This window comes from Rattus norvegicus, chromosome 19 (genome assembly GCF_036323735.1).
Source record: "Rattus norvegicus strain BN/NHsdMcwi chromosome 19, GRCr8, whole genome shotgun sequence".
In the NCBI taxonomy this organism is placed as follows: Eukaryota; Metazoa; Chordata; class Mammalia; order Rodentia; family Muridae; genus Rattus; species Rattus norvegicus.
The window spans coordinates 208,299-231,267 of record NC_086037.1 but is presented as its reverse complement, the minus strand read 5'-3'; the positions used below and the strand labels follow the sequence as shown (position 1 = coordinate 231,267).

The following is a 22,969-nucleotide window of genomic DNA, read 5'->3' as shown; positions in this document are numbered from 1 at the left end:
GCAAACTAAACTGTAGAGTAAAACCCTGTCTCAAACACACACACACACACACACACACACACACACACACACACACACACACGCACGCACACACACAGTCACACACACAGTCACACATGCACACACTCACACACACATACTCACACAGGCACATACAGTCACACACTCACACACATATACAGACACTCACACACACACACACACTCACACACATACTCACACACGCACACACACAGTCACACATACACACACATACGCACACTTAAACAGTCACACACTTATACACGCACACACACTCACACACACAGAGTCTCACACACACAGTCACACACACATATACACATACACACAGAGTCACACACACATATACACACACTCACACACACATTCACACTCACACACACACACTTTAAAAAGACAACTATAAAGAGACATATCAGTGATCTATACATATTCAACCAACACTCCTCTCTAACAGTTTAGAATCAACAGTTTGAAAGTAGTCAGCCTTAAAGGTCAAATAATAGAGCACTGGGCTGGGGAGATGGCTCAGTGGTTGATGCACTGCCTGCTCTTTCAGAGGACCTGAAATCAATTCCCAGCAACCACATGGTGGCTTATGACCATCGGTTATGGTACCAGATTCCCTCCTCTGGCATGCACTCATATATATAAAATACATAAATAAATCCTCTTTTTAAAAAATCAAATAATAGTTCCTCTAAATGCCCACAGAATACTAAATTCTGGTCAAGTGGGTTTTCCTGTTTGTTCTGTTGGTTGGTTGGTTTGTTCTCTTGAGACAGGTTCTCTACATATCCCTGGTTGTCCTGGAACTCACTCTGTAGATCACACTAGCGTCAAACTCAGAGATCTGCCTGCCTCTGCCTCCACTGCTGGGATGAAAACTGAGTACCACTCTACCTGGCATCAAGTCAAGTATTTATTCAAGATTTTATTGAGTGAATCTTATAATTCATGCCTATAAATACAATACTTAGGAGACTGATAGAGGAAGATCACAAGTTCAAGGCCAGCCCAAGCTAAGTAAAATCCTGTCTTAAAACAAAAAAACAACAACAAAGTCAAAAGATTTTCTTTGTATCTGGTAAATCAACTGCTGTTTTTACCTGGGTATCTGCCATGCTGCTTATGAAATCGATCAACAGCCCGCAACATTAGGTACAGGACTATCTCATTATCCGGATTGTCCATGCTAGAAACTGAAAGGGAAAGAAAAATCAGTAGAACTAGATAACATACACAAGCAGCAAAAGGCTGAATTTATCCTTAAGTTTCAGGATGTAAGAATATTAGCAAAAAAATTAAATATTTTATTAACATAAAGTATAAAATTATAAATAATACATTAAGATATAATACGGGTGTCTGTGTGTATGTGTGTGTGTGTGTGTGTGTGTGTGTGTGTGTGTGTGTGTGTGTGTGTCTGTCTATGGACTCCTAGCTGGAGTATCTACCAAGTTAGAAACATAATATTAGTTTAGTTTTGTTTTGTTTTTTATAAAGATTTATATATTTATTTTATGTATGGAATACACTGTAGCTGTATTCAGACACACCAGAAGAGGGCATCAGATCCCATTACAGATGGTTGTGAGCCACCATGTGGTTGCTGGGAATTGAACTCAGGACCTCTGGAAGAGCAGCCAGTTCTCTTAACCACTGAACCACATCTCAAGCCCGATATTAGTTCTTATATACAGCACACAATGCACTCAGTAATCTAAACACAATTTTATATAGTATATGTAAATTAAAATCATTCAGGTAAATGTAGAAAATACAAAATACATTATTTTTAAAGCACCGTTTATTCAACACTATTATACACATTTTATTAATATTTGGTTGTTATACTTACTAATTTCATCTTTGTTGACTGTATGCAAACCATACTCTTCAGCTAAAGACTGACATCTTACCACTCGAAGAAATGCAGAATTGCTACCTGGAAACAGAAAAGACTTCAGGATGGTTGTGACAACTGAACATGCCAAATTATGGGTCACTTTAAGAACAAGAAGTTAGGGCTACAAGATGGATCAGCAGTTAAGAGCTGGTTGTTAATGGAGAGAAACTGAGTTCAATTCCCAGCACCTATCCACATCAGGTACCTCATGACTACTTATAATTCTAGCTCCAAGGGGATTTGACATCTCTGACCTCTGCAGGTGCACATATCCATACACAGACGGGCACATACACATAATTTGAAAAGAACAAAAAATTTGAAGCATTTATTTATTAAAAATTTTACTGAGTGGCCACAGTACTGGGGGTTTTGTTAGATATTGACTATTAATGGTAAGAACAACTCCTGCCTTGGTTATATTCTCTGTTGGGTGTGTAAGAAAGGCTTAAAACATAATTGTGTGTGCCTATGTACCTGTTCTTGGGGTTCCTTCGCTTAAATGATAAGCCACCTTTCTAACCCTATAACTCACTTTATGAAACTGTTGCTTCTGTGTGTGCTCTGTCATGGATGTGCTTGCCCATACGTGAACAAGTGGTGGCAGAGATTGCTTCTGAGTATCTTCTATCAATCTCCAATGTATGATCTGTCTTTTTGTTTTTATTAGTTTCCCTCCTATGTGCTTTGAGACAGGGTCTCATACAAACTCAAAGCTCACCATCTCAGAGTAGCTGACCTCAGGCCTTTATGTTTGCAAGGCAAGCACTTAACCCACTGAGCTATCTCACCAACCTGCAACTGACTCAAAGAAAAATGCTTTTGCCTCCTGAAAAATTAGGGAGAAAACTCCAGAAACACAGCCATGAACTATAATGGCAAATTCTTAATTCCATTACAATCACTTTAACACAGGTCAAATAAATAGCTATGGCCCAGTCTTAAAATGTCCTTTATATTACAAGAAAATAAAATAAAATTTACTTAACGGCAGACACGCCCTACTTCAAGAATTTCAATCATTTAAAACTCCCAAGAACACCCTCTATAGCTTATTTTTATCAAGCACAATAAGAAAATTAAAAGGACTTACAAAGCAGTTTTAATTCTTTCTCTGAAATGGACTCTGGTGCCTATGAAGAGACAGATGCAGGTTTTTCTCTAGCACGCACACACACAGGCAAACAACAATAGCACAGAGTCACTGGCTGTAAGATGAGCAGCTCTTCCCAAGAGCCGGGAAATCATTACAAACACACCTGTTCACTGGTAACAGGGTCTCGTTAGCGACAAGGAAGCCAGATGCCTTCCATCTCCAACCCCGCCCTGGCTGCGTTCCACGCCATAGGGAGCAGCACTGTAGAGATGCCATGTATTCACCACTTACCTGGCCAACAGACTGAAGCAATTTGGCAACATGATTACCTACAGCAGCAGCATCTTTCTTTGCTTTCTCACGATAACTGGAAAAGAACAACAGCAAAACCCTATAATTAAAGACTCCTAAAATTAGCAAAACTAAAGTTATCTTTAAGTGAACAAAAATTTACTTTTAATTAAAAAATATTTGGAAATATGAAAATGCTAGAGAAATGCCAGCAGTGGCACCTCTCAGTAGTTAGGTGTCGTTGAAGAGCTGGCAGGAGACTTTTGGAGTCCTCTAAAACCAAGACTCCCATTATACCCTGCAGCATCCAGATTAAATCTACCCAGGTAACACCCATGGCAGTCTTTATTTTGAGTCATTTTCTTTTAGTCATTAACCTTTTATAACTTAAGGAGTCAATGACTGTAGATAAACATCTACTATCCAGTACCCCTACTCTGACACACATGGACTCATAAGATTGGGTCTCTATGACTGTTACTTTTTTTGTAACTGAGGTACAGTGCTGATGAATCCAAGGGAATTGGCCTGGTTTCTTCCAGACCCAAATGTTGCCATACGGAGATGATCTTGGTCAGTGTTTGACACATCTTGGTTAGTTGTCCTAGTCTAAGAGTCAAAATACTGAAAATTTGGGAAAGGACAATGGAAGATAGAAACCAATCTGACTTTAAGGACATTGCTCAGAGGTAGAATTCTTGCTTAGCATGTATATGAGGACCCAAGTTCAACCCCCAATAGTACCACCTTCACCCTAAAAAGGTATGGCCTTACCTGGGAGAGACTCAACTTTAATACTGATCATTTTTACAGAGTCAAATATAACTAGATATTAAAGTTTTTCATGATCTATACTATTGGTCAGGATTTTCCTTGGACTTAACTTCAAGAAGGGAAGGTGTTCATGTAACATATTTTCTTGGGTCCTCTGTCGAAGCCAGGGTCCGAGTCCCTCTAGGAGGGCAGATTTAAGTAGCCTGTTACACATAGTTTAAAATCAGTGATGAGGCACTGATGGTGCTACATTCCTTTAATCCCAGCTAAATTCAAGGTTAGCCTTGTCTACAAAGCTAATTCTAAGACAACCACGATACACAGAAAAACACCGTTTTGAAAAACAAACAAAATAACAACTAAAAGTCACTTACACATTCTGCAATTTTATGTTTTTGCTTGAATATGCAATCATATCAGGAATTGTGCCTCGAACAGGTAAATTTCCTTGACCCTCCTTGGCCACAAATTCCTTTAAGGCATGAGCTAAAATCCAAAAAGATGGGGTCTAAAAGAACAAGAAAAAATGACAGTGAAGGTGTGTATTTTGAGCTAGAGTTGAAGGCAATTTGAGTTTTCCTTTTTGCTGTTACCTGTTTGGTGATATTTATGCAGCAATCATCATTAAATATATCTTCAATACTGCTTGGGATCTAATAAAGGAACACAAAACATTTACTGAAGTTAAGAATTCTGTCCACCTTTATTTTCAATATTATTTCTTCAAATAAGTTCTTTACATTTTCAAAGTGCAGTAAAATATCAACTTCTGATGTATTGAGTTTTATTTACAATCAGATTCTGATGGGAAAGAGAACGGAAGAAAATCCTTTCCTGTCCAGTTAACATTCCAGACAAGCCTTCCTATATCTCCATGGAGTAAAGGAAAAGACAAACAAATCATTTTATATACTTTATATCTGAAAACAACAAGGATTATGGACATCCCTACAAAGCTAGATTTAAAGCTATTTATTCATGGTGTCCCAGCTTAGGGAAATCCTGAAATTCAGCACCCTAATTCCAGGCTGTTCAAAGAGACAACCTCTCTAATAAAAAAATAAGTTTATGCAATTTTATTACTCATGAGATCACCACACTAGTAAAGACTTTACAAACTATGGGCTTTGATTCTACCACTGTGCAGACAAAATAAGAGTTCTTAGTGATAACCTCTTGACTGATGTCTTAGCTTCCAACCCTACACCCTCTATTGCATTCCTAAGAGTCAACAGTCTTTTGAATGGTACAAGGCAGTGCTACACATCTTTAATCTCAGCACTAGGAGGCAGAGGCCGTGAATCTTTGTGAGCTCCAGGCCAATATGGCCTACCGAGTTCTAGGCCAGCTATCACTATATATAGTGAGATCTTGGTCCTGCTAACTGAACCCCCAGTGAATGTGATTGTTGGGGGGAGGGCGGTAATGGGGGGAGGATGGGGAGGGGAACACCCGTATAGAAGGGGAGGGGGAAGGGGGGAGGGGGATGTTGGCCCAGAAACCAGGAAAGGGAATAACAATCGAAATGTAAATAAGAAATACTCAAGTTAATAAAGAAAAAAAACATCTTAATAGAGACTTAGGGTGAAAAACAGGAATAGAAACATCTCAACCTAAGATCAAACAGGAAAGCACAGAGGACAGACGGAAAGCTGTGAACATACTCTCTTATGATAAAATAGGAAGGAACAGAGCTGAGAACCAGCCTGAAATACTGTCCAGATGAAAACTGAGGCTGTGTCAGTGTGCTCTCCGAGCACAGTAGTATGTGGCAGTATCTGCAGTGTCCACACTGGTGATCTTGAGGAATGCTCAGTTGTTGGAGCTGTCCTTGGAGATTGTGAGCCGGTTTTTCAGAGATGGGTTATAGACCATATCGTCATCCCACAAAATGGTTGCCAGCCACTCTAGACCCTTCCCTGAAACCTGACAAATCAGCTGACACCCATAGCAGAAGTGCTCAGTGAAAACCCAGAGAAAGAGGAAGTCATACTGAGAGTCTGGGAGGGCTGCAATATCCCAGGGCAAGACTCTCTCAGAGCAACCTGGGATAGGACATCTTTGGAGAATGGAAGGGGGAAAATGAAAGGTTGGAACAGTTGAGGATAGAAAAGTTCATCCCTTAGAGACCCTTGGCACTCACATGCAGGGACAATCAGCAGCAGGGAGGAGGAAGTAAGCCTGTCCATGGCTGCACACCAGTGAGTGCACAGGCCCAGCTTTGGCTTTTCAACCAAAGTTTGGGTGGAGTCAGTAGAAATTTGCATTCCCTCATCAGGTGCTGACTCTGATGGTGTCCTATAGTTGTAGGACTTAAGAGGTATCATTCTATGGTTGGAGATGCAGGGTCCCTCAAGAGAATTCATAAAAGCTTCCCTCAGAGTGTATGTAACACACTAATAAAAATATATATATCTGTATAGCAAATACCTCCCTTCCTAGTATCACAATATACTTGTCATAACCCAGAGAGCATGAGAGCCGTTTCTACAAAAATGGGACATAGTACAACATAGTGTAAGGTAAAGTGAGAAAAAACATTTTCTCAAGGGCAGCATTCCAGCCCCTGCTTGCATCTGTCACCAGTCTTTACTTGATCCTGTCTGGGAACTGTATCTCAATGACTCCACAATTTCTTTCTTTGTTCTTTTGTTTTAAAAGTGACACTTTTAAATGTCCTCGAAGGGGTTTAATCATGCAAAAGGGAAGCAATATAATATATAATGTACGCAACCTTTAATGACTGTATCTATTTTCTTAGGGGTATAATTCAGATACCTTCCCAGATCTGGATTTAACTTTGATAACTGTAATCTGTCTAGAAAATCAACAATATCCAATAAATATTTCTGTTTTCTGGCGTAAAGTCCTTGGGAGTAAGAACTAATGATTTTGGAATTTGCTCGGAGTCTATTGTTATGTTCCTCATTTCATTTCTGATTTTTTTCTTTATTAACTTGGGTATTTCTTATTTACATTTCGATTGCTATTCCCTTTCCCGGTTTCCAGGCCAACATCCCCCTAGCCCCTCCCCCTCCCCTAATATATGGGTGTTCCCCTCCCCATCCTCCCCCCATTACTGCCTTCCCCCAACAATCACATTCACTGGGGGTCCAGTCTTAGCAGGACCAAGGGCTTCTCCTTCCACTGGTGCTCTTACTAGGCTATTCATTGCTACCTATGAGGTCAGAGTCCAGGGTCAGTCCATGTATAGTCTTTGGGTAGTGGCTTAGTCCCTGGAAGCTCTGGTTCCTTGGCATTGTTGTTCATATGGGGTCTCGAGCCCCTTCAAGCTCTTCCAGTCCTTTCTCTGATTCCTTCAACGGGGGTCCCGTTCTCAGTTCAGTGGTTTGCTGCTGGCATTCACCTATGTATTTGCTGTATTCTGGCTGTGTCTCTCAGGAGAGATCTCCATCTGGTTCCTGTCAGCCTGCACTTCTTTGCTTCATCCATCTTGTCTAATTGGGTGGCTGTATATGTATGGGCCACATGTGGGGCAGGCTCTGAATGTGTGTTCCTTCAGCCCTAACCCTAACCCTAACTCCCTTTCCACTCCCAAGGGTATTCTTGTTCCCCTTTTAAAGAAGGAGTGAACATTCGCATTTTGATCATCCTTCTTGAGTGTCATGTATTCTGTGCATCTGGTAATTCGAGCATTTGGGCTAAGATCCACTTATCAATGAGTGCATACCATGTGTGATTTTCTGTGATTGGGTTACCTCACTCAGGATGATATTTTCCAGTTCCATCCATTTGCCTATGAATTTCATAAAGTCATTGTTTTTGATAGCTGAGTAATAATCCATTGTGTAGATGTACCACATTTTCTGTATCCATTCCTCTGTTGAGGGGCATCTGGGTTCTTTCCAGCTTCTGGCTATTATAAATAAGGCTGCTATGAAAATAGTGTCTTTGTTGTATGTTGGGGCATCTTTTGGGTATATGCCCAAGAAAGGTATAGCTGGATCCTCAGGTAGTTCAATGTCCAATTTTCTGAGGAACCTCCAGACTGATTTCCAGAATGGTTGTACCAGTCTGCAATCCCACCAACAATGGAGGAGTGTTCCTCTTTCTCCACATCATACAGGAGTCCTGTAATGGTTGGAAGCAACTTGCAGGGATAAGAACCAAGTGCAAATGGCAAATGAGTCCTTGTCATTGGCTTTGATCTGGGTATCATGTGGCCTTCTCCTTTTTTCCTTCAACCCAATTAGGTCTCTTCCCATTTCCCCGTTCTTGGTTTGCACTGGTAGAAGTCTGAGTAGCAGCTTGTTATCCCACATTACTGTGAGGGTTGCTCGTGATCTTCCCCAGCCTGCAGAGATATCAGCAATGATTTCAGTTAAAAGATCAATGTTTTCTGTCTCATGCAGCTTCATGAAGGGATAGAAGGCAGCAACTTGACGGCTGGTATGTGTGTTCCCACCAAATCAGCGTCTTAATAGCTGCCTTCTTCTCCCAGGTCTCAGAGATGCAGGAGAGATGGAATAGGACACATCCCAGGAAGACGGCCACCTGAAGAATGAGTTTCTTTCTCAGGAGTTCCCTGCTGACGACCATCGTCAAGTGCCAAAGCCTTTTTTGGGTGAATGTTCCTCATCTCAGTTTTTTCCTCAATGTTTAGAAACCCTAAATTTATGTATCATTATGCCTGCCTGTGTGATTTAGGTCTTTCTCCCTTTCTCGTCCCCACAACACCATTTGAGAGACAACTGAGGGGACTTCCTTGACATCTTGTGTCCTAGAGGAGAAACAGCAGTACAACTGTGCTTCTAAACGTTCATTAAGAAAATGTTGTTAAGAAATATTTTTGGTTATGATTTTCATTGAAGTTTGCTTTTTGTTGTTTTATAGTTATATATTCCTGTTACTTTTTTCATTTTTGATAACACTTTAGTTGTTCATTAAAGATTGTTTTTTGTAAATTATATTCCTTGTGAATAAAAATTGATTTGTACCTCTTGACTCTTAAGACCCTCTTCGTTATTCAATAGTCCTTCCCTGTCCTATAGACTTAGAACTGACATCTAGAATTGGATCTTTGCATGTTCGAGGGAACATGGGCTAAATAGTGAATTCAAAGCCACCAAGGGTTACACAGGGTGATAGTGTCTTTTGTGGGGATACTGTGACTTTCTTTTTATGGACACAGTTTATGATGTAATCACTGCCATACTCTATCCATGCTGTCATGTGTTCTGCTCCTCCTAGTCTATATCAGTCCACAACACACATTTCTTATTGATTGTGTGGACCAGATATTGAGTAAAATACACTCATTGTTGTAGAGCTGCAGAAAAAATGACAACTTTCACAAAGGAATATAGAAGTAATCCTAATTGAGAACCATGTGCCTCAGTTTTTCTTACCATATAGCATCAGTATTAAACCACAGAGATAATGACTGTCAAAGTCATATTAGGAAACAAGTTTTTTTCCTCCATCTTTATCAAGTTGGGCATTTCTTATTTACATTTCAATTCTTATTCCCTTTTCTGGGTTCCAGGCCAACATCCCCCTAACCCCTCCCCCTACCCTTCTATGTGGGTTTTCCCCTCCTCATTGTCCCCCCATTACCACCCTCCCCCCAACAATCACGTTCACTGGGGGTTTATCCTTGGCAGGATCAAGGTCTTCCCCTTCCACTGATGCTCTTACTAGGCTATTCATTGCCACCTATTCGGTTGGAGCCCATGGTCAGTCCATGTATAGTCTTTGAGTAGTGGCTTAGTCCCTGGAAGCTCTGGTTGGTTGGCATTGCTGTTCATATGGGGTCTCAAGCCCCCTCAATCTCTTTCAGTCCTTCCTCTGATTCCTTCAACGGAGATCCCGTTCTCAGTTCAGTAGTTTGCTGCTGGCATTCGCCTATGTATTTGTCATATTCTGGCTGTGTCTCTCAGCAGCACATACCTCTCCTGGCAAATACCCAATACACAAAATGATGCTCCAACACACAACAAAGAAACATGCTCCACTATGTTTAAAGCAGCCTTATTTACAATAGCCAGAGGATGAAAAGATCCCAGATGACCTTCCACAGATGAATGGATTCAGAAAATACGGTACATCTTCTGAATGTAATAGTATTCAGCAATCAAAAACAATGACTTCATGAAATTCATAGGCAAATGGAATAAGCTAGAAAATATCATCCTGAGTGAGGTAACCAATCACAGAAGAACATACCTGGTATGTACTCATTGATAAGTGGACATTAGCCCAAACGCTCGAATTATCCAAGATGCAATCCACAGACCATATGAAGCTCAAGAAGAAGGATGACCATATGCTGCAGATGCTTTACTCCTTCTTAAAAACAAGAACAAAAATATCCATAGGAGGGGATATGGAGGCAAAATTTAGAGCAGAGAGTGAAGGAATGGCCATTTAGAGCCTGCCCCACATGAAGCCCATATATATGTATATATATGTGTATATATGTATATATATGTATGTACATGTATGAATGGATATATATATATACATACATATCCACTAAAACTAGATAAGATAGATGAAGCTAAGAAGCCCATGCTGACAGGAAATGGATATAGATCTCCCCTGAGAGACACAAGCAGAGCATGTCAAATACAGAGGCGAACACTAGCATCAACTACCTGAACTGAGAACGGGACTCCCACTGCAGGAATTAGAGAAAGGATTGAAGAGCTGAAGTGGCTTGTAACCCCATAACGATCAATAATGCCAACCAACAAGATCTTTCAGGGACTAAACCACTACCCAAATACTATGTACATGGACTGACTCCAACTCCATATGTAGCAGAGAATAGCCTTGTTGGTCACCAGCTGAGGGGGAAGCCCTTTGTCCTGCCAAGGTTGAACCCCCAGTGCAGGGGAATGTTGGAGGGGGGAGTGGTAAAGGGGGAAGGATGGAGAAAGAATACCCTTATGGGGGAGGGAGAGGGAATAGGGGGTTTATGGACCAGAAACCGGGAAAGGGAATAACACTTGAAATGTAAATAAAGAAATATATCTAATTGAAAAAGAAAAGAAAGAAAAAGTTGGGGAAACAAAACAAACAAATAAAAGGTAAAGAAACAAAAGGCCCTAAACATAAAACAAGCCTACAGATCGCCAAATTAATTAGACCAGAAAAGACTTCCTCCGTTCACATTATAATTAGAACATGAAATGCACATAACGAAGAAAGAATTTTAAAAGGGGTAAGGGATAAAGACCACGTAACAAATAAATTCAGACCTATCTGAATTACACCAGACTTCTCAACAGAGACTCTAAAAGCCAGAAAATCTTGGGCAGATGTAATGCAGACCCTAAGAGATCCAAAATATCAGCCGAGGCTATAACACCCTGCACAATTCTCAATCACCATAGATGGAGAAACCAAAGATATTCCATGACAAAACCAAATTTAAGCACTATTTTTCTCTAAAAAAAGCACAACAGAGGATAATAGAAGGAAAACTCCCAGACACGAGCTAAACTATACCCAAGACAATATCTTTTGCAAAATCTCACAGCAATTCCTGAAAAGGTCCTGGAGAATCTGTGATATGGAGAAGATATAACTTAACGTTATAAAGACAATATACAAGGCCAAGAGTATCCTATCTGGGTAAAATCTTAATGCATTTCCACTTAAATAAGACGTAGATGTCCACTCTTTTCATCTAATTCTACTAGTATGTGAAGTCTTATCTAAAACAATATGACAATAGAAAGACAATATGACAATATGTCAATATGAAAGAAAGCAGTCAGAGTATTCTTATTTGCAGGTGATGTGATCCATATATAAAGGCCACTACGATTCCTCTAGAAAACTCCTACAGCTCATGGCCCACTCATAAGGAGGCAAAATTGACACATTAAAATCAGTAGAATTCCTGTATACCAACAATAAATATCAACAAAGATACCATGAAAACAAATCCATTCAGAATAGCCTTAAAAATCTTGTAATGAATCTAACTAAGGAAGTGAGAATTGTTACAATGAAAACAGGAAGAAACAGAAGAAAAATGGAAGAAACCAGATAATGGAGAGACCTCTCATTTTCCTCTATCAGTATGATTAATATTGTCATATCTAATCCTACCAGAATCAATCTACAGGCTTAAATCCATCGCGTCATAACTCCAATTCACAGCTCATGGAATTGAAAAAAAATCTCAAAACACATATGAAAGCACAAATGAGTAGGGTAACCCAGATACTCCTAAATAATAAGACAGTAAAATGCTTAATAATTTCAAGTTAATTTTGAGCCATAGTAAAAAACAAAACAAAACATCATGCTAATATCATAAGAACAGACACAATGCTTAATGGAATAAAATTGAAGAACCAGATATTAGCCTATGTTCTTATCACCATATGGGTTTTGACAAAGAGGCAAAACAAACAAACAAAACAAACAAACAATACCTGCTCCCCAACACACAACACACACACACACACACACACACACACACACACACACACACACGCAGCAGTTTTCAACCTGTGGGTTGCAACCACTTCAGGGGGAGCTCACATAAGAGATACATGGTAGATAGGATATTTATACCACAATTCAAAACAGTAGCAAAATTGCTGTTATGACTTAACAAAAAAATAACTTTGTAGTTGTGTTTTGGTTACCACAACAGGAAGAACTGTAATAAAGTGTCATTATGAAGGTTGAAAATTATTGCAAAAGGCCATGTTCAACAAATGCTGCAGGTCCTACTGTGAAGCTACATGTAAGTGAATAAAACTAGATCCTTATCTTGATCAACTCCAAGTGGATCAAGAACTTAAAATGAGACCTGACACCCTAAATCTAATGGAAGAAATGATGAAAATATATTTGACCTTGTCACAGTAACTGGCTCTCTGATTATCTACCTTTAAATTGGAATACCCAATGGAAAGGGAACAATAGGACAGGAAGTGTTAAATGGGGTAGGAAATGAGTGTGCATGGTAGATCGGAGAATATGGGGAGTTATAAATAGCACAAAAACCTTAAAAAGTGTCCTATTTACTTATTTTATAATATATACATATGTAAAAGGAACTTAAGTGGGGTTAACCTACAACAGGAGAACCGTAACAATAATTTCCTAGACACATATTCTATGAAATACAAATTCTATCACCAGATGTAGGTTTCCTCTTTTGCAATTGTTGGTCAGTGGTTTTCCTTTAGATATGTGGCCAGGAGTGCAATTGCTTTGTCTTGAGGTAGATCTAGTCCCAATTTTCTGAGAAACTTACTGTTTTCCAAAGTGTTTGTACAAGTTCGCACTCCCTCCAGTAATGGAGGAATATTCCCTTGTTCCATATCCTCACCAGAGGATACTACAGATTTTATTGCCAGATTCAAACGACTGAAAATGAAAAGCAAAGACAATGAAGAACTGGGGTGTTTCTCTTAAGAACCAGTTGTATTTTACAAAGTATTTTAAGTTTTAAAAAGTTTGAAATAAAAAAAACAGAACCTGTAGTGTTACGATAATCAATAATCAAATACATTTTTGACGACGCCTACACCGCCAGTGTGAGGTCTGCGGGATTGAAAGAAAACCCATACACAGGTCACCCGTTTTCAGAAGAGTGTCCCCAAGGCTTTACTGAGATCTCCTTATATACCTGAGGCAAAAGCTGTGGAAAAACAATAAAGCAGGTGAAAATCCCCAACCAGGAAAACAGGAAAACAGGAAAACTGTGTTGTGTAAAGTCCCGGGCCCAAATCAGGGGCATAAACAATTTCTTAATCACAACAAGCTGAAAGGCTCGGTGAGGGAGAAGGGTGCCATGGAAAGTCCTGGGCCCAAATCAGTACTGAGAGCAGCTGCCAAGGGTGTAAATAACTTCTTGCTATAGCAGGCTAAAAGGCTCAGCGAGGGGGAAGGGAAACACCAAGGTAGGGCCCAACACACTTTCTTCAATCCCATTTGAGGAAGCTCCAAATAATAGTAACAGCCCTGAGTACTTTCTCACTCATGTGCCCCACTTGCAGTTACTTCTCATCTCTACTATGTATTTCCTTTGAGTGAATTTTCTCTTCTACTTTGTAATTTGTACATTATTATTATAGTTCTTGAATTACACCCCAAGTACCTGGAAACAATAATTCCAGACACAAACTTCTCATAATTTTTTGAGTCAGAACAATAGTCATTTATTAGAGCAGAACTCCATAACCTGAATATTTCATCAGACCCTACTTTGCAATATTACTCAACTAAGAATCAAATTCCCCGCACAGGAATTCTAAGGCATGGGACAAAATCACAAGGGTGCAACTTATAATAATTGTGGTAGTTTGACTGGGAAATTTTTCCTGTAGGCTCATGTATTTGAACACTTGGCCCCCAGTTGGTGGCACTATTTGTGTAGGTAATGAAACAAATTTGGAGGTCGAATTTTGCTGGAAGAATTACATCACCTAGGACAAGCTTTGAAGTTTTATGGCCTCACCACACTCTCTGTGGCCCATCTCTGCTTCCCATGTACAGATAAAATGTGATTTCCCTGGTTCCTGCTTCTGTTATTACGCAATGCCTTCTCTGTCCAGAGTAGATTCCTTTGGAACCATAGTGAAAAGTGATAATTTCTTCCTTGAGTTGTTTTTGGTCCTGGTATTTTTCTGCAGTAAGAGAAATGTGACTAATATATAAACTGGTACTGGAGTGAGTGGAGTTGTTTTTGTGAGGAACCTGTTTTTTGCTGTTTTGTTTTGTTTTGTTTGGAAGAGGGTGGAATAATTTGGATTGGGAAAACTGTTGAATTATTTAAGCAGATCTTAACAGCCCATTTTAGTTTGCCACATGGGAGACATAAGTGTTGTGAGTATTGTGGACAGTAGAGCCTCTCTGATGAGACTTCAAAAGAGGGCAGGAACTCTATTGGTGACTGGCTTAGAGGCCATTAACATTATTTTGCAAAGAAACTTTTCTGCCCATATACTAAAAAGTTACCTGAAGCTAAATAAAAAAGCAACTGACTAATTTTTTGAGCAAATTTCAAGGGGTAGATATCGGGGTGACCTTCCTCAAATGTTATGAAGGTGTGTCTGTGTTCTCAGTTGTTAATTTAGCTAGGACTTCAGTCAATCCCTGCTCTTCCAGGGGCTGGAGAGCATATGAAACTGCAAGCTCTCCCAGGATTTGGCCAATATCCCAATCATTGTAGGGTCCCTATGTGGTGTTGTCACCCCACAGACTACAGGAAACACTTTAAAAGAACCCGACACCCTCATTCTCAAGAGGAGGGACGAGTGGGTGGTTATTTGTCATTCAGTGGGCTGTAGATGGTTATTGTCATTTAGTGGGTTGGTTGTAAGTTGTTACTGACCTTGCTCAGTGAGGAAAGAGTGAAGATTAGAGTCAGGGATGCCTTTCTTCCTTTCTCTTTCTCTCCTCAATCCCTTTTCTCTGCTATCCAGTGTTGGGGGAAAGCAGGGGAAAGGGGCTGAAATGACAAAGAGCATGGATAATTCTCTTTTTATACTAGAAAGCAACACCAAGTCTCAAATATTTTCGGATGGCATGATGTAGATTTGTATGATGATAGAATTTAAATTTACTTGCATAAATGATTCAACTGTTTAAGGTATATGCATATGCAACTTATTTACAATGTGGTGTAAAGTTCTAATTCTGTAAAAGCTACTATTGTACACTGCTATGGATAATTAAGGAATGCAAGCTAGTAGTTTGCCAACTATGAATAATCAGTCTTCTAGTCATGTTAGGTACTAGTTTAGTTAGGTACAGAAATTAACTTTATCTAGCTTCCTGTTTATGCTTTCAGTGTTCAGCAGAAAGTAAATCACTTGAAAAAAAGAACCATTTGTCCACTGAGATAGACTTTACATACAAAGGTGGTTCTCAAATCCTTTAGAGATCTGAAGAGTATGGCAATTATGATGTCCTTATATCTAAAGGCTTTTCACACTGAGAGACACCAACTCCTGGCAGTGCCCCCAGCTTATTCTGAAGAAGATGATGGGGACTAAAGAGCCCTACCTGGAGTTTCCTTCAAATGTAGCAAAACGGCCATTGGGTGAAAAACTACCCACTTACCTCTACTGCTGCCAGAAAGCTGTCCAGACTGGAGAAGTGGATCATGGTGAAGTCTATTGTCCCAGTTTATGGAGAAAAACCTAGGATAGTCCTTCAAGTGACCTGCTTCAAAGGATTGTTAGTCAGAGCTCCTGGCCCTGACAGTTGAAGGCGGATGCCACATTGACACAGGAATGTTTGCTGACTGTCGGTCAGGGTAGCCTACATTTTCTGTCATTTCTTTAGACTTGGAAGCTGTTTGCTCTGAATTTCCTGTTTATTCAGGCAACGTTTCTCCTACGCGGGTCTCAGAGGGGGTTGAAGATGGGACAGTTTAGTCTTAAACTTTTCTTGTTCTGAGAATCAGAAAACTTGTTCCCCGTCGTGCAGGAACGTGACAGCTCAGTATCTGGACAGGACCAGGGTGGACATGGGAGGCCCAGAAAGCGGGGTGATCGGACAGCCCACCCCAGCACCCACACACCCGCGCCACGCGCTCTGGCGCCATAAAACCTGAGCCACGATGGGGATGCCAGGAGAGTGTGCATGGCCTGACCAGCGCCCGGGACCACCCCGGAGCGCACAGAAGAGCCTGACCAGAAAGAGGTGGATGCCCAGAAGCCGCTGCTGTGGTAGGAGGCAGTTATGGCAGTTGGAGGTGGAGGCAGAGCAGAGGAGGGAGGGGAGAGGACCGAGGAGTTTCGCTGGAAGGAGCAGAACAGGCACCATCCTTACCCACTCCAGAACCGCACCCGCACCCCACTCCCCCCACACACAAACAAATGCCCAGTCCACTGCCAAACCTCTCCATGCCAAGCATTCGCTGCTTTATCCCCACTGTGCTCATTTCTTGTTTTTTAACTTATTTGTTCTCTGTGAATATCACATCCTGCAGCTCAACTTCATTCACATACACTTCTCTCATGTCTGCACTCCACCCTTGGATCCTTCTCCAGATCAGAGCAAAAATAATCTTTTGATGGAAGCTAAAAAAAAAAAAAAAAAAGAGAGAGAGAGAAAGAAAAAAACTTGTTCACAAAAGAGCTGTAAAATTATAAAGATGAAAGACATAAACCTTTAAATTGTCTAGAATGAACAAAAGTACTTTTGGTCTCAGAAGATGTATTATGGCTAATAAATGCAAGTTATGATAGATAGAGGTTATAAAAGCTTAAAAGGTGGTAGAAAGTGATGTAGGTACAAAATTTTAGACTAATATAGTTTAGGTAATGAGGTACCTTCTCCAGTTTTGCCAAATATAAATGTACTGAATTACCATCCACCATTATTGTGTTTACTGATGTTGCTTATTGGACCAAAGATAAATTTGGGGTACAGGAATCTTCTTTTGGGTCAGTACAACAAAATGAATTATTAACAGTAATTAATGTAATACAGGATTTTACTCATGATGCAAATATTATAGCTGATTCAGCTTATCTTGTAGGAATAGTACAGAATATTGCAACTGCTGTTATTTCTATATCTAAGCCTATATTAAATACGTTATTTTCACATATTAAAGGATTGTTGTTATTATGAAATTCTAGAATATTTATTACACATATTATATCATATTTAAAATTGCCAAGACCTTTAATATTTGGCAATCATATGGTAGATCAATTAGTGGCATTTGCTAGCCCAGAAGAAGAACATAGTCATAATCATGCCAATGCAGGATACTTACATATTAAATACGATTCCCTATTCTCACACCAAACAAATTATTGCTAACTGTCCTATTTGTAAGTCTTTACATATAAAATGTATTCCATCTGAAATTAATATCAGGGGAATAGAACCTAATAAATCCTGGCAGATGGATGTAACTCATATTTCTGAAGATGGTTTCTTTTCATATGTACATGTAAGCATAGATACTTTTTTAAAATTTGTATGGGTTACACCATTGCCGGGAGAACACACTGCTCATGATATACAACATCTATTGGGAACTTTTGCTGCTATGGGACTAACATCTAAAATGAAAACTGATAACGGACCAGCATATATTTCTTACTACAATATCAATTTTGTCAACAGTATCATATTATACACATTACTGGTACAGAATATAATCCCCAAGGACAAGCTGTAGTTAAAAGAGCACACCATACCTTGAAACACAAATTAAAAAATTTAAAAACGAGGAAAAGAGATGACCTTATACAGCTTGAATGGAGTTTACAGACTAATTCCAGAGTTGTATTGGCACAAACATTATTTGTTATTAATTTTCTTAATTTACCACAAGGTAAAATTTTATCAAGATCAGATAGACACTTTATTGAACTTCCCCCGAAGGCATGAAACAGCCAGTATGGATAAAAATTGCCCGAGATGCTGAATGGCAGGAAGGGACATTACTGTATTTAGGGAGGGGATAGGGTTTGTCTGATTACTGGACGGGAGACAATTCTGGTTACCCAGGAGATGGATCCAAGCACGTACTGATAAGAACCTCGCCCTACCCTCACAGGAATCCAGTTAACCCAGCTACATTGAGTAGAGGAAGTCTACTGATTTGTTTGAGTTAATTTTATACCCTGACACTTTGCTGAAGTTGAAAAGTGCAAGCTGAAAGGGACCAGATATAGATCTCTCCTGAGAGACACATCCAGAGCATGTCCAATTCAGAGGTCAATGGTAGCAGCGAACCACTGAACTGAGAATAGGACTCCTTTTGGGGGAATTAGAGGAAGGATTGAAAGAACTGAACAGGTTGCAACCCCAAGAGAACAACAATGCCAAACAACCAGAGCTTCCAGGTACTAAAACACTACCCAAAGACTATACATGAACTGACCCAGGGCTCTAATTGCATATGTACCAGAGAATAGACTTGTTGGGGCACCAACAAGAAGGGGAAGCCCCTGGTTCTGCCAAGGTTGGACCCCCAGTGCAGGGGAATATGGGGGTTAAGGGGGGGTGAATGGGGGGAATACCCGTATGGGGAGGGGGAGGGGTTGGGGGCTTATGGACAGGGCTTATTTTTAGCAATGTGTGCTTTACTCACAGTATCTTCTGCTAAGGCCAATGTGAGTTATTGGGCTTATATTCCTTATCCACCTTTATTTGAGCCTGCTACTTGGGGGGAAAACAGATGTGGTTTTATACACCATTCTAAGCATTTTATCATCTCCTTGGAATAATTTGACTTATTTGAATAGACACGATGGAGCTTTGTATGATTTTACTTATGTCGGTCAAAGATGCCTTTGTGTTTAGGACAAAGACCATACCTACAAATGGGTTATCAAAATTGGCTATTACCGGGAATAAATGTTACAGCCTCCAGGACTCATCTACAGCAATTGACAGCATGGTTTATAAACCAAAGTTGGAATAACATTACATTGGTTAGTGAGCCAGTATATCCTATTTGTGCTCAATTTACTTATATAGGCTTAAAATATCATCCATACATTTGGAAAAATTGCCTTGGCACATTTGGAAAAATTATTCAAGATAAATGGATAAATTGGGGTCCTTATGGCTAATTTATTAATACATGTTCAGAATGAAATGTTACCACTTGTGATTTGTCAAATGTCACCAGGTGCACTGAGAGAAGAATGAATGCCTTAATGGATCCTTGCTGATGGAATGGGGAGATGGTGACATTGCTGATAATCGACTGGCCTCTGTGGAAGAACCTACTGCATTCCAAACTCATTGGTGGAAGACTGCCGCTACATTAAAAGAAGTTGTCCTTGCTAATGGAAGACTTTCACAGACTGCTCAATTTGCCTCTCAATATAATTTTTATCACATTTATGAAAGAAAAGGTTACTACTTGTATTCCTATGCCATATTTGTTTTTAATAGGTAGATTTTATTTTGTTAATGGATTTGCTTGTATTTACCGTAGTTTGTATTCATGTATTAACTAACCTATTTAGTTTAATATAAGTCAAGATTCTATTATGATTATTCAACAAAAATTATATGTATAGAGGCCTGTTAATTTGAGACGTCATTGGTCTCAAAATTCTCTTCATCATGTGATTATTAAATTTTTTAATACTCTGTTGAAGAGAAGTAAAAGGATGATTGGAGTTACTGTAGCTACTATTTTAAGCCTTACTACCATTGCTCCTTTGCCAGCAGTTTCCGATATAACATTAAAAACATCTCTTCAGACAAAGCATTTTGTTAAAGATTGGCATAAAGATTCACTTGGACAATAGATAAAGCAAACTAAAATTGATTCTAGACTTCAACATTAAGTAGATGCCTTAAAACAAACAGTAAAATGGTTGGCTGGAAAGATGTTATCTACTGAAAAATATGTCGATTTAAAATGTGATTGGAATTCTACAACTTTTTCTGTTACTAAAATATGTATAACGATACAGAACATGGTTAAATGTTAATTAAAAGTCTGTTTAGAAGGTAATGATAGTGCTACAAAAGTAATGAATACCTTGAAATATGATATTTGAACATCTTTTGGTAAACAACTAGAAGATACTACCCCTGAGAAAAATAGCTAAATTATTGGATGTTCAGTTGACAAGATTAGATCCTAAAGCTTGGCAACAAAGTATTTTCCATAGCATGGGAGGAGCTAGTTTTGCTGTAATATGGTGTACATTATAATTATGTTGCTTTCTTTTTGCATGATTAAACCCCTTCAAAGACATTTAGCTATGGCATAGAAAGTGTTACTTTTAAAACAAAAGAAATAAGAAAGAAATTGTGGAGTCATTGAGATACAGTTCCCAGACAGAATCAAGTAAAGACTGGTGACAGATGCAAGCAGGGGCTGGAATGCTGCCCTTGAGAAGAAAATATTTTTTCTCACTTTACCTTACACTCTGTTGTACTATGTCCTGTTTCTGTGGAAGCAGCTCTCATGCTCTCTGGGTTATGACAAGTATATTGTGATACGAGGAAGGGAGGTATTTGCTATACAGATATTTTAAGAAGAAGCCTTAGCTTAGTCTTATTTCTTTGCTTAGTCTTGCCTCGGCTGTTCCTGGTATCACGGGAATAACGATCTTATTATATCTTGCTAAAAGGAAAATTGAGGTAATTCATATTCATGTCTACATAAGGATTAATAAAGCTTGCAACTACGCGCAGATGCTTCTGCCTTTTCTCTGCATCCCCTGTGTCCTGGTTATTTGTGATTGTACGCAGGGCCCGCAATACACTAGACATTGACCAGCATCACCCTGCTCAGTTTCAGTTTTTTTTTTCTTTTTTGGAATCCATGATGTGGAGGCATATTACATCAACTATATGAAACAGCTGACTGGCATGTAATAAAATTGGCGCGGTTAAGCTAGGTATGGGGACAAGACCTAAAAGAAGCTGTTAAGATGGGAAAAATGTGTGTTTGTTGCTGGAATTGAGAAGCCTCAGCTGTGTTGCTCAGCCGGCTCAGTGCCCATTCAACCTCACTCTGTTTCTACAGAGGAACTCAAGGTTTGGCCCAGCCGTCTGTGAGCCAGATATTGCACAGAAAGACCAGGACACAGTGCTGCTTTCCCACTCCTCAGTAATGCTGGTTTTCCACTACTGTACTTATACACACAAGAACAGTGTGGTCAGTTGTTATAGATATTTGTCATTTCTTACACAGGCAACAGTGATTGACTACACCCCATTCTATAAAGAACAAAACTCAGGAAACCTGGCCCTTGGCAGCCATGTATCAAGAAACATCTAGGATGGTGGGGCATGAATCCTGCCAAGCAATGAACTCAGATAGGTTGTGTTGCCAGAAAGATGTCTGGTTAAATAGCCCACTAGATTCACATTGTATCATCTTGATTTAATCTAAGGACAAAGAAGTGGAGTATCTCTGATGGCTTCCTTCTAACCCCTTGAAAGGTTCACTGGGGTTTGACCTCAGTACCTCATTCTTCTTGCTGGGGCAGCAGCACTCAGGGAAGCTTGAGATCGCCATAGGCACAGTATTAGGCTAGAAATGCTGAGTAGGTGATAGTAAGTTGTTCAGATGGTGACAACCATTTCATTTGTTCTTAACGTGGACCTAAGAAAGACAGATCGAGGTCCTTAGAATAGAAAGATCATTTCCAGTTCTTTTCTACCATTCCAGAATGAAAGACTGGTCGGCAGAGAATCGTCAAAATTCCAGAATTGGTAGATGATGCTTTGAATGAAGGGTGGGTTTCAGTGCTGGTTTTAGACAGGGTCTCAATTACCCCATGTTGTCCTCTTCCATGCTCGCCAGGTTCACTCTGAGCTCAGATAAACCTGCTTCCACTTTCCAAAGGATAGTCTTACAGGAGGGGCCTCCAAGGACTGTGAGGACATTCTTAGCCATTCACAATTGAGGTGTGTAACCCACAGCTATAACTTTATCCACTTTCTCCCAAGTCTACCAGCCATTTCAGATCGTTGCTGTAATATGCCTGACAATCAAGGACACAGAAAATTAACTCGATACACAGCAAGGACATGGCAATCATATCCTGTGTCGTTATGTATGTTCTGGATGAGGTTTGTTAAAATTAAAATATTTTACAAAGCTTTATATAGGACACATGAAATTAAGGGTCACTATGTACTGTCATATCTAAAATGGCTGATCAGAACTGACCACTGGACCACTGCAAACTTCATATGAGAAGCTTTTGCTTCTTGTGTTTTTCTTTTTCTTTTTTTCTTCCTTTTTTTTTTGCTTTTTAAGTTGAAAGAGGAAAATATTTGGTGCCATGGATCTGCCCCCAAAATCTGCCCTAGAAATCTGATCAATAAGTATTACTGTGTTCATCCAATAAAATATCCCTTTTTGACTATGATAGATGCTTTTGCGTTTTGTGGGGTGACCTAGGAACCAGAAAAAAAGGTGCTAGGTCCTTGCT

General features: G+C 39.6%; 1 protein-coding gene across 5 annotated transcripts in view; it reads right to left on the bottom strand.

Moving 5' to 3' along the window:
- Positions 1-22,640, bottom strand: part of LOC120098497 (uncharacterized) — a 70,546-nt gene extending 47,906 nt beyond the window's left edge. For 2 of the 5 annotated variants that reach the window (XM_063278752.1, XM_063278753.1), the window contains exons 1-7: positions 16,149-16,880; positions 4,685-4,744; positions 4,466-4,599; positions 3,318-3,393; positions 3,024-3,063; positions 1,883-1,969; positions 1,131-1,223 (exon numbers count right to left, since the gene is read on the bottom strand). In XM_063278752.1, coding sequence (XP_063134822.1) covers positions 1,131-1,223; positions 1,883-1,969; positions 3,024-3,063; positions 3,318-3,393; positions 4,466-4,599; positions 4,685-4,744; positions 16,149-16,193 — 535 coding nt within the window. In that variant the 5' untranslated portion in view covers positions 16,194-16,880. The other 3 variants (XM_063278754.1, XM_039098085.2, XM_039098084.2) reach the window with 3 other exon arrangements.
- Between the last annotated feature and the right edge of the window lie 329 nt (positions 22,641-22,969).